Genomic DNA, 12598 nt, shown 5'->3' on the forward strand with positions numbered 1-12598 from the left:
AGTGCTCAAAACAATGCCAATTTGATGGAAGTTAGAGTTTTAATAACTATGCCTTTTAACTTTCCTGTGTGTTGCCTAACATTATGTCATATCCAAATAGGGCCTTTTATAGTGTTAAGTTGATTTTGATTGTTCTAAACATTTTATTGGTATTAAGATATATAATGTATAATATATAACATTATTATATATAATTATATTTATATATTAATTATATAACTATATACATATACAAGTATATGTGTGTGTATACAAGCTAAACAAAAAAACGAGAAACTAAAATTCAACCAAACCATTATTTTTACGCATAATGCACTGGAAAGTTTAGCACAGCTTAGGAATGTGGTAGCAGAGATAATATCTCTTTCTCAAACTTATTTATTCTTTTCAATGCTATATTGGTCAAGGAATGCCTAAGGCTTTGCAGCTGATGTCTTTGGAGCAGATCAATTTTCTGATGTTTTTTTCCCTCTGGAGTCTGTCCAAGGAGAAAGGCAACGACAGTTGAACAGCATTTTTCACATTGACTTGCTCATTCATTTGAATCAGTAGCACTATTAAATAAGAGCCAAGTGAGTGAAAACAGCATGAGGATCCTTGACTGATGCTTCCAGTTGGAGGCAGTTTTTTTTATTGTGTTCACCTCCTATAGCATTATATTCACCTCCTATAGCATTATGTTCGTGTCTCTCTTTTGGTATTTTACACTGTCACTGTAATATACATAAGTGTGTGTATCCTATATATTATGGACACACATACATACATATATGTATATATGCATATCGTACATCATATCCAATATATGATGTAGCACATATACTGTGCTAAAATATATGTTAACATGCTTTACCTCCATTACTTACATGAGTACATTCTTACTTATCTTTAATAACCCAGCACTGGTTTATACTGGAAAGTCAAGTTTGTTTCAGATGAATCAAAGAATTAATGATTACATAGATTGCTAGGTAAATGGGTGAAATGTTTAGGCAAAATTCTAAACAGTTGGAAAAAGAGGATAAATTTGGTATTTTCATGGCAGGCAGATTTATGTAAAAGTTGCCTTTTTTTAACCTACGTTTAGAAGACTTTTCATAGCATTTCCATTCATGTATTCATTCAATAAATATTTTTGGATAAATACTATGTCCAAGGTACTCTGCAAAATATTGGGAATACAATAATAAAAATCAAAACAGTTCCTGCCATCATAGTGTCATCCTCCAAGACATGTCCTTGACTTAAGTGTACATTAATATCTGGCTTTCAAGAGAATATAATCAAAGATAACCTTTATTTGGGCTGCTGTTTAAAGAAGTCCTCCCTGACCTCCTATCCTCCCAATCACTACTCCTTAAGGTTTGGGGGCCTAGTCTGATATTTTCATTGTCTACTTGCAATTGCAGTATTTACTCATGAGTTTGAAGGTTTTACAAAGGCTACCTTCTCTCCAAGCATACAAAGAAAGAGAATAAACTAATTTTTTTTCAAACTCTACAGACATTACTGATTCCCTATAAAGATCTGGAGGTAGCAGATAAAGTGAACTAAATCATTTCATTATCTCTTATCCCATACAGATAACCTCTGAACAGTTGTGTATTAGGTAGAATATGCTTTATTGGATATTTAGAAGAAATATACTTATTTTGTAGGAGCAATAAGGCCACAATGGCTTAGTATTAATGAGGGTTTAAAAAATGCACAGATAAAGGCTTCCCTGGTGGCACAGTGGTTGAGAGTCTGCCTGCTAATGCAGGGGACACGGGTTCGAGCCCTGGTCTGGGAGGATCCCACATGCTGCGGAGCGACTAGGCCCGTGAGCCACAACTACTGAGCCTGCGGGTCTGGAGCCTGTGCTCCGCAACAAGAGAGGACGGCGCACCGCGATGAGGAGTGGCCCCCGCTTGCCGCAGCTGGAGGAAGCCCTTGCACAGAAACGAAGACCCAACACAGCCAATAAATAGATAAATAAATAAATAATTTTAAAAAAATGCACAGATAAATAATTTTTAAAACATTTCCTCTAATAGACCATACAGTTATAAGTTATTTCCCTGATGTGAAATAGATAGCTAGTGGGAAGCAGCTGCATAGCACAGGGAGATCAGCTCGGTGCTTTGTGACCACCTAGAGGGGTGGGATAGGGAGGGTGGGAGGGAGACACAAGAGGGAGGGGATATGGGGATATATGTATACGTATAGCTGATTCACTTTATTATACAGCAGAAACTAACACAGCATTGTAAAGCAACTATACTCCAATAAAGAAGTTAAAAAAAAAAGTTATTTGCCTGAGATGGCTGAGGAGAGTTAGAGAAGTGAGGAAGTTGTGTGGTTAAGCAATTTATCATAATCCTTTCTGGCCTGAAAATAAGCTGCATGAACCGGTGTGAATCTTACCAAAGATTTTTTTTTAACTTCTGTTAACTTTCATTTTTTTAATGACACAGTCTTATAGACTAAACATTTTGAAATAATATGTGAACCAAAAACTGAGGCAGAAAAATATCAAAAATACTGTACGATCTGAAATTAAGATGTGCATGAATGGTGAGGGAGTGGAGGCAGAATAACATATTGAAGATATCTTGGAACCTGGGGGTCAGAAAGCATGGATGTGTGTCCTGGCTTAACCACTTCCCAGTGGTTTTAATCTAATCGTAGAAACTCTGTAAGTCTTTGTTACTTCACCTATTCATTGAAGGTGTGACACCATTCTACCTTCCCTGTGTATTACCTTAGAGTATTGCCACAAGGATAAAAGGGATGGAGGGAATAATTGCATGTGAACATGTTTTGGTAAATATCATAGATCTAATAATTATATTTACCTTCAAGAAGTTTGGCATAATGGGAAAGTGAGAACTGGCGCAGAAATTCAAAGGATGAGAAGATTTTCTAGGATGGTATTATGGGTTGAATTGTATCCTTCCCCTTCCCAAATTTATTTGTTGAAGGCTTAATCTCCTGTACTTCAGAATGTGAGCTTATTTGGAAATAGGGTCCTTGCAGATATAATTAGTTAAGATGAGGTCATACTGGAGTAGGGTAAGCCCCTAATCCAGTATGACTGTTGTCCTTATAAAGAGGGAAAATTTGGGCACAGACATAGACATGCATAGAAGGTAGATGAAATGAAGAAACCTAAGGAGAAGATGACATCTCTAAGCCAAGAAGAGAGACTTGTGACAGATCTTCCTCTCACAGCCCTCATAGGGAACCAAACGTGTGGACACCCTGATTTCTTGACTTCTAGCCTCCAGAACTGTGAGACAGTAAATGTATGTTGTTTAAAGTATGCAGTTTGTGGCAGTTTGTTATGGCAGCCTGAACAGACGAATGCAGGTAGAAAAGCTTAAGCCAGTCTATAGGCTGAGGAAAGTAACCAACAAATTGGAAGAGAGTATCCTTAGATTTCATTTTATTTTCCTCATCTTTTTCATACAGTCTGAATACAGGGGATGGTTACTAAATAATATTGACCAAGGGCAATATTTTGAACATGATACAACAGCCAAAGCAGTTCTATATCAATTTCCATTTAAGGTATTTAACTACTGTGCTATAATAATACAAAAGTAAAAATGACAGTAATTTAAGAATAACAATATAGGAAGAGGGATTCAGAAATATGAAAAAAGGGAACTTTTAAATTTTCACATCAGTATATTTTATAGAAAATGAAAACTATCAATATCGCAAGTGTCTTAGAGATAAAATCAGTTCCTTTGCCCAACTATTCCTGTTGCATATTACTTCCCGTGGTGCCTCAGTTGTGCCATCTGTCCTTCCCTTATTATTATTGTTTTTAACATAGGACATAAAGAATATACAACTGACCCTTGAACAACATGGGTTTAAACTGTGTGGATCCACCCATACTTGGATTGTTTTCAATAAATACTACAGTACCACACGATCTGCAATTGGTTGAATCCACAGATGCAAAACTGCAGATACCTGGAGTGTGGACTTGAGTGCCGATAGATTTTTGTATCTGCCACTGGTCCAGGAACCAATCCCCTGTGGGTACCCAGGGACGGCTGTCTTCATACATACCTGTCATTCCACCATCATTAGTTTAAAAAGGTGATCACCTCTAACAGAAGGACAGAGCCAGTTATAGTAGCTAATGATTGCTGGTTCACTCAAATTACCCTTCTATCTTCTCCCATGAGGACCCTCACTTTGCTGATTACAGACTGACTTCAGCATATCTGACTGTCATCAGTAATGAAAGTGGCTGCACCAGTTATGTATGGTAATTCCAAGCTAAGGAGTCTATTGATGCATTTGTTTTCCATCAAGGTACGTAGCACAGCACCATCGGAAGTGAGAGTTTGTTATTCTCTCATACATCAAAGTCTGCTTGCCAGTGTTATATTTATTGACCTGTCCAACTCCTTTTCCAGGATTGATTACTTTTGCCACCCAAATGTTTTCCCTGCTGCCCTGTAATAGCAAAGTTCTCAACAACACTTTGAAAAATAAAAGTCCACTTACTTTTTTTCCTGGGAAAATTCTTAATTTCACAGGAACAAGGGTCACCCAGGATTGTGGCAGATGTTGCTTTTGCTACCCAGCTTGCATTCCTCCCTCCTTCATTACCAAAGGAAGGTACCCACCTTCATATTTAATTTTCCAGGCTCTTTACAGATTATCAATAGTTTTGTGATCTAATTCTGACCAAAATAATATAAGAAGTGCTCCATTGGCTGGAGCTTACAGAAAACTATTGTTTTCCTCATAAAAAAAGACAAATCACTCAACATTCACCTTTGCCTTTCACTGGTCCTACTTTTTTTTTCTGAACATAATATATTATAGTAGAACAACAATTTTGTGAACATGAAAAGGAAACTACTCAGTAAAGGTGCTGATGCCTGGGTCCATCTGGCATTTCTTAGAGTCAAACTACCAGCTCTGAACCGGTTACCTCTGAACTTCTTAACTGAGAACAATTGCTCCCTGTTATATTTAAGTCACTTGGACCTATTTAGGTTTTCTGCTATAGGCAGAGGAATGCAATACTAAAGGAGTTCACAGATCTAGTGTGTAGGTGCAACCATTCCAGAATAGCTGGGCTTTGTAATGATTATTAGATCAATGACTTTTTCTACCAATCATTTTCAAGATTAAAATATTCTAAGAGTTATAACTTGTAGACTTTGGATTACTAAAAATCATATATGTAGAGGGACTAGGTCTGTTTTCTTCTTTACTTCTGCAATTAAATGTCGCAAAAGTCTGATATTTTTATACAAACGGCATAGAGATCATCAGGCCTACCTACCTTCAACATGATACTAACACGGTGTATTGTTTTTTTTCCCCTTCAGGGCCCACGTAACTCTCTGGCTATAATTTAATCCTCAGAGAGGTCCATCTTGATGAGTCCCAGAGTGTGAACAGGAAAAAGAAATAGGCAATAAACTGTTGACTTCCCCAGTTTGGGAATTCAAATGAATAAATCTCAGAAACACAGGGAGGAGATATATTTGTATAAGCATTAATGTATTTATGTATTTTTTATATATAGACAACTCCTCTCTATGTCATACTGCTTTATTTTCCTAAGTAACTCACATATGTTCAGTGGCACAAATATTGGACATTTGCTAATAAAAATACATATATCTTGATTTCTCCATTCATAAATATCCCCAAAGGATATTTTCTGATTCTGACATCTCAAAAGTGACTATAACAGATTTTTTTCTAGTAATTGTATGTATTGATAAGGAAAGGCACCACTATCCATTTTATTACATCCCTGAAAGTAAAACTAATTATATTGTGAATCATTCAAGTATATGGATCACTCGATATCTATGTATAATTTAGAGATGATGATCTTCATCTGAATTTCTTTTTAAGATAAATGGAAAAATGATCTTTATTCAACTTGTGAAGAATACTTTCCCCACACAGTTTCTGGAAAATAATTGATATATTAATGATAAGAAAATGCAACCAATCATATAATCCAGCCTCTACAATTAACCAACCTCTGGAAACTAAATCTGCTGGAGGGAGTAATCACTTATAAACTACTGTATATTCTATATCTTCTTATCAATAACTATGGACACCCACATAAATAGATTAGACACCAATAGAAATAATTCAAAAGAATGAACACCATGATGGAAGCTCAAAACTCTGTAAGACATACAATAAAATAATTTGTTGATTCTTATTATGTCCTCCTGGGAGTTTTGCTTTCCTGTAAGTGGCTATTGAATACAGGACAGACTTTAGACAAACTTATGAGGTACATGAAATTTGCATTTGGTTGCTCTCAATTTCTCCCCCATTAGATGCTGATGGCTTATTTTCTACTTCCCTTACATATTCAAAGCCTGAAGTCCAATCTGTCCCACACCGATTTTTAACACAATCTCACAAATCCTTTACTCCAATTAAGGTAAAAATGCTTGATAACATCTAAAATCTTACTTTTCTGGGGGTAATTGAATTTTAATAATGACTAAGATCTAGAGTGAAATGGAGGAAAGGTATTCCAGGCAAGGACCCTGAAGTTGCTCTACTCCAGCAAAGATTTAAATAATTGCTTTAAATATGAAAGGGAGAGTAAAGGCAGAGAGCATCTTTCGCTAGTGTAATACTTATGATTCAGCTCTGAGAGAAACTGAGACAGAGATTTTACTCAATGTCCACAATAAATATTTATCATCTGCTTCAGGAATGTATTGTTGGTAACAGACTGCCTTCAAACTTAGAAGCTTAACACAATTTATTATTATTTATCATGGTTCTGTGGTTGGCTGGGCACACCTGGCTGATTCTGTCTTAGGGACTCGCATGTAATTGTAGTCAGATGGAAGCTGAGGCTGGAGTCATCCAAAGGCGTAACGGGGCTGCATGTGTCAAATGGGTCACTAATACAGCTGGTGATCAGTGCTGGCTGTCCACCAAGAGCTTGGGTGGGTTTGTTGACTGAAAAACCTACACATGCCCTCTCTATGTGCCTTGAACTTCTCACAGCAAGATTGCTTCCTTCCTCGAAGAGGGTCCCAATGATGCGTATTCCAGGAAATCCAGGAAGAAGTTCTAAATCTTCTTATGACTCAGCCTCAGAAGTCACAGAATATCACTTCTGCCATATTCTATTGGTCAAATATCCCAGAAGCAAGATAAGCTATAAGACTCTGTCTTTTGATGTTGGAGTGGCAAAGTGACATTAAAAAGAACATATGGTATGAGATATATTTACAGATCATCTTTGGAAGATGCAGTCTCCACATCCTCCATGAAAAGTCTGCTCATTGTTTTATAATTTCCATTGTCTCATTATTTTAATAAATAGATTCTCAGAATTTCATTAGAAACTGTATTTTCCAGCATTTTTTTTTTTTTTGAAAGCTAACTATAGCCAAGAGGTAAAGTTCCAGCCAAAGAATGTGAATAGAAGTGACATGTGCACTTTCCTCTTAAGGCTCCTCTTAAAAGTGAAGCTGGGACTTCCCTGGTGGTCCAGTGGTAAATAATCCGTGCTTCCCCTGCAAAGGGCATGGGTTCCATCCCTGGTCAGGGAACTAAGATCCCATGATCCTGCATGCCATGCGGTGCAGCCAAAAAAAAGCAGCTGCTTGTCTGTCATGGATTTCTCTTATTCTCTTTCCATTGGCTTGGAAATGGTGAAGAAGATCAGAGCAACCATGGAAGCCCTATTTTGTTAATGGCAGAGTCTAGCTACCAGCTTTGAGCTTTGCATCTTGGAATTGTTCCATGAGAGAAAAATAAAATGTCTATCTTAACTGAGTCATTGAATTTACGATCTCTTCATTACAGCAGCTTGTGCCAACTGTGGCCATTGTATTCTTCATATATTATTTCCCAAATCCCTGAAATGATTATATATGATCATATGGCTACTTTTATGATTTCTGCTTGAATCTACTAAGGTAGGAGATAATGGCATAGTGTATAACAGAATCCATTACTGAACTATTATGTAAATTACATATATGCTTACTCTTAGAAGGGTGAACTTGCTTTATCATTAATAGTCTTTCCTTTTTTCACTAATAACAAATAGCTTTAAAAGTTTATGACTGATAACAATTTTCCCAGAGGGTATAGGTGAGCATGATTTGTGCAGGCAGGGAGAGAAAAAAAGTGGGAATTATTTTCTGTAATAATTCTTCAACTTTAGGGCAAGTATCACTTTTATAAACTCAGAGCTATAATTTTGCTTTTATAAATTATTTATATGTAATGCAATATATGTGATATAATGCAATTATTATTGCTGTTTCTGTTTACAAAATTTTTGAAACAAATTCTATTTATATGCCTTTCCCATCATTACAATTTTCTTCAATAAATCTAAGACACTATATATATGCTTGCCTTGCTAAAATTTCACCTGCGCTTTAATTTTTCCTCACACAACTTTTAATCTTCTTTGTCAAGGGTGTTATAAGGAGAAGAGCTTTCTTGACTCCATTGTTAATTGAGAAAAACATAATCTGTTTATTCTGTAACTGCAAATGGAGGCTGTGTAGTTCTTCAGAAAAGGAATTAGTGATAAATACATTTCCTTAGTTTAGAGATGCCAGCCTAAATTTAAACTTAGGTCATTTAAGCTATAAATATTTCATTTCAGCATTAGAAGTTTTAAAAAATAGGGAATTTCAAAAGACTTCTTTAGTCCTTGGACTTCTGAGTATACATAATAAATTAACAAGGAAAAATAATTACATTTTATATTCTGCCTATACCTATTTTAATTTTCCCAACCCCAAAGATAACACCTATCTACACGATAAATTTTATTTATTTGTATATATGCACATATATGTGTATACATAAATACATATGTACGCATACATATATTGAATATAATGCTTTGGGTTAAAGAATATAACTTAGCTGAGTCCAGATGAGGGAGGTGAGGCAGAATGCTCCAGCCACAATGTGAAATCACTGAAAAGTTATAGAGCAATGGCATGAATCCAGGGAGGGTTGAAAAATTGGGACTATTTTTTTGTGATCAATCTGTCCTTCATCTTCTTTTATTCTCCCTCTTCCAACACTATCAAGGTTTGCGATACTTTCATTCTTTTCTATTACCATGGTTTCATTTCTTGCTTCACTAACTTTAAAAAAAATAGTTTTATTGTGGTATAACTGATATATAAAGAACTGCACATATTTATTGTGTATAATCTGATGAATTTGGACATATGCAAACACATATTATCATCACAATTAAGGTAATGGACATATCCAAAACCTCCCATAGTGTCCTTTTTTTTTTTTTTAAGTAACAACACTTAACATTACATCTACCCTCAACAAAATTTGAAGTACACGATACTGTGAGGTTTGTTGTCTAATACTTCTGTCAAGAAGGGTGCATAGAAATTGTATTCCCTCTGGGAATAAATTTCATAGGGTGCACATTTTTTCCTTGAAGAATTAGTAGGATTGATCACTGTTTCCTAGCATTCAGAGTTGCTGTGGAAAAAGACCTACCTAGCATATTTAATCACTGAACTACTCATAGATACCTTGAGCTCTGAGAGCTTCAGGTCAGAACCCAAACTCTTTCTACCAACAGAGTTGGAAGAAAGCCTGGAATAAACTGACTGGTTTCGGTTCTTCCTATTATAAAAACCAGAATGTATAGTTGTTAGATAGCTGAATAAAGGGAAAATTGGGGGATACACCTCTGCTTTTTTCATAATACCCATATACCTTGGATAAAATTCATGTGTCATCATTTAAATTTAATTTTTAAAGAACACATTTACTATCAAAGACTTACCCTCAAATTCTTACTTGTTTTTTCCCTAAACTGAATTTTCCTATATTTAGAAAGGTAATATTTGGGGAGGCATAAATTAGGAGTTTGGGATTAACAGATACACACTATTATATATAAAATAGATAACCAAAAAGGACCTACTGTATAGCACAAAGAACTGTACTCAATATCTTGTAATAACCTATAAGGGAAAAGAACCTGAAAAAAGAATGAATATATATATATAGATATATATATATCTATATATATATCTATATATATATATATCTGAATCACTTTGCTGTACACCTGAAACTAACACGACATTGTAAATCAACTATACTTCAATTAAAAAAAATTTTTTTAAATAGAAAGGTAATATTTAACTTAACACTTCAAATAGAAATAAAGCTGTCTTCAAAGCATTAGAAAACTGAAACCAAAATACTGCTTCACCTCTAGTATCCTTTTCTGTTTTTCCCAAGTCCCTGTTTAAACGAAGGATGTCATAGAAATTGCTCTTCGAAATGTCTCTTTTTCCATCTACACTGTCACAGTAAATTTGTTCTCTTTTGAAATCTGAAGGTTTATAGCATCCTAGGAAGTAAGAGGTAATAGTCATTCCTTATTTTCAATCCTGATAGTTGCTGATGTATCAGCTGTCTCATCTCATGGTTATTCTTTCCTTTCACAGTCTATTAACTTGCAGTTCCAGGCCCAGCAATCTGTAACTAACTGTAGAGGCTACCACATGCACAGGGACTTAAGTGTTATCTCCTAAGCTCAATGTGTTGTTCAGAATCTGTAGGTAGAATTTCCTCTTTCAATTCAATTTTATTTTATCTGTTCATCTTGGAGGAGGAGAGTTGACTGAGGTTTGTCTTACGTTTTTAATTATTAATTTTTTTATTCTCCATCCACATGCTTTTCTTTCTATGTCTACTGACTAGCTTTAAGGAAAAAGCATGCTTGTTTTTCCTTTGATGCTTCCCTAGATATCATTATTAGAAAACCATTTGCTTTCCCTGGATTCTTCAAGAAAGTTGAGTCAAAGATAGAAAGTTTTACATTGTCAAAGTGCACACAAATCTATCATCTTGTAGTGCTTTAATCCTCTAAAGGAATTAAAAGCAGTGTTAGTTAAAGCTGAGCTCATTCTTGCATCCACTCAGGATTTTAGAAATTTATTTTATCAACCTTAACAATGAAAAAACTTCTCTCTAACTATAGGATATAGCTACTTGAAGCAATCACCACTCTAGGTTCAGAGTTTGCTGAAGTTTTCTCAACTCTGTGTCTAAAACCTAATTTTTTAGCTTACCCTACTGATAGTAAAAAGCAAATGTAATTGGGAGAAACACTTACTTGATGTGAATTTATCTTACTTTTATGAGTTTATAAAGCTAATCTCTTTTCCTTGAAGTATGGTTATTACTATTAAATTCATCTCATGTCAGTTCCTACATTAACAGAGAATTATATTATTATAATATCATCTCTGGGTACATTTTTCAAGAGTTCATTTTATAATTGCAAACCAAAATGGAAATGCTTTCAATTACATATGCAAAAATGTAGGAAATGTGTACTAAAGCAAAAATACTTGAAAAAATGACAGAAGTCCCCTCATTCAGGGCAAAGACCTAACCCTAACCCTAAACATTGTGGCCTATGCCTGGATACCACTGTCTGGAACTCCAATCACAGACCCTAAAAAAAACATTTTTACTTTGTAACACAGAGTCAATATGATTACTTCCTTGAACCATTATCCAAAGAATAAAATGTAAACACCTCATTCCAGTCAGCTCAGCTCAACACAGTGCAGTGAAGCAAGAAATGTTCTCTGTAATCACAACAACCAAAATATTTACCTTTTCACAAAGCTAAAGGATAATGGCAATGATATAATAAGGCTTTGTGTTGCATTATTGCTAATTCTTCCTAGCATTAGTGAAAATGCCAGGCAAGAATTGGGAGTCCTGTTTTCACTTTTTATAGGTGAAAGCCTCCTGCTTTATATATTTTTATCCTTCATCAGCTATTCCCAAAACAAGTGACCCGGGAGTGTCAAATGGCAGTTTCAAGCAGGGAAGAGGTGTGGGATCCAGAAAGAGAGAATTGTGGCTTTTAGATACACATATCTCAGTAGTGTATTTAGTTTAGGAAAGAAACGGTTTTCATTCATAAGTGCAACTCTGAAACATGATATTTATTTTGTCTCCATGTTACTCACTGGAAGTTGTATATCTTCTCAAACGTAGCTTGATTACACATGCTAGAAGCACTCGGAACTAGTGATATAAACTGATGTCTTCTTGTGAATAGTGGCACTGCCATTAATTCTATCACTGAATATGAATACCTTTCCAGCACAACCACTCCACCATCTTTTAGGGAGAAATGACTCAATTTGGTCATGCTTCCTTAATGGGTTCCCAGATTGCCCCAGCAAGAGGCTGCAATTATGGGTATAATTCTCTTTGGGTACATACTTGTTTAGTAATATAGAATCCAAGCAGATTAATGAATAATTAAGAATTCTTTGGTGGCAATCCTGGCATCTCTACCTTAGTTCAGGTCTTCTTATTCATCAGATAAGAGGGAAAATTGCCTTTAAAATTCTCAGTGTCACTGACTTTTGTGAACTTAAAACAAAACACAGCAAATTTCTCTTTGGATATAGAGAAAATTCTCATCTCACAGATGAAAGAGCTTCCCAGTGACAGTTCTTCTAGAGAGTTTTTATTTCCCGTTTAAAGTTTGTAGACACAGAGGATTTCAGACAGGCCTGTAACTTCTCTGGTCATTGTTTTC

The 12598-nt window shown here is 35.3% G+C and overlaps 1 protein-coding gene across 1 annotated transcript in view; it reads left to right on the forward strand.

The window, feature by feature from the left end:
* LOC309624751 (uncharacterized protein) overlaps positions 1–10033 on the forward strand; it is a 48157-nt gene extending 38124 nt beyond the window's left edge. Inside the window, exon 4 of the mRNA XM_082383203.1 lies at positions 5346–10033. Within this exon, the coding sequence (XP_082239329.1) occupies positions 5346–5370 (25 nt within the window). The 3' untranslated portion in view covers positions 5371–10033. The remainder of the gene's footprint in view (positions 1–5345) is intronic.
* The last annotated feature ends 2565 nt before the right edge of the window (positions 10034–12598 follow it).

This window comes from Balaenoptera borealis (assembly GCF_965194805.1).
Source record: "Balaenoptera borealis genome assembly, chromosome: 2".
Lineage (NCBI taxonomy): Eukaryota > Metazoa > Chordata > Mammalia > Artiodactyla > Balaenopteridae > Balaenoptera > Balaenoptera borealis.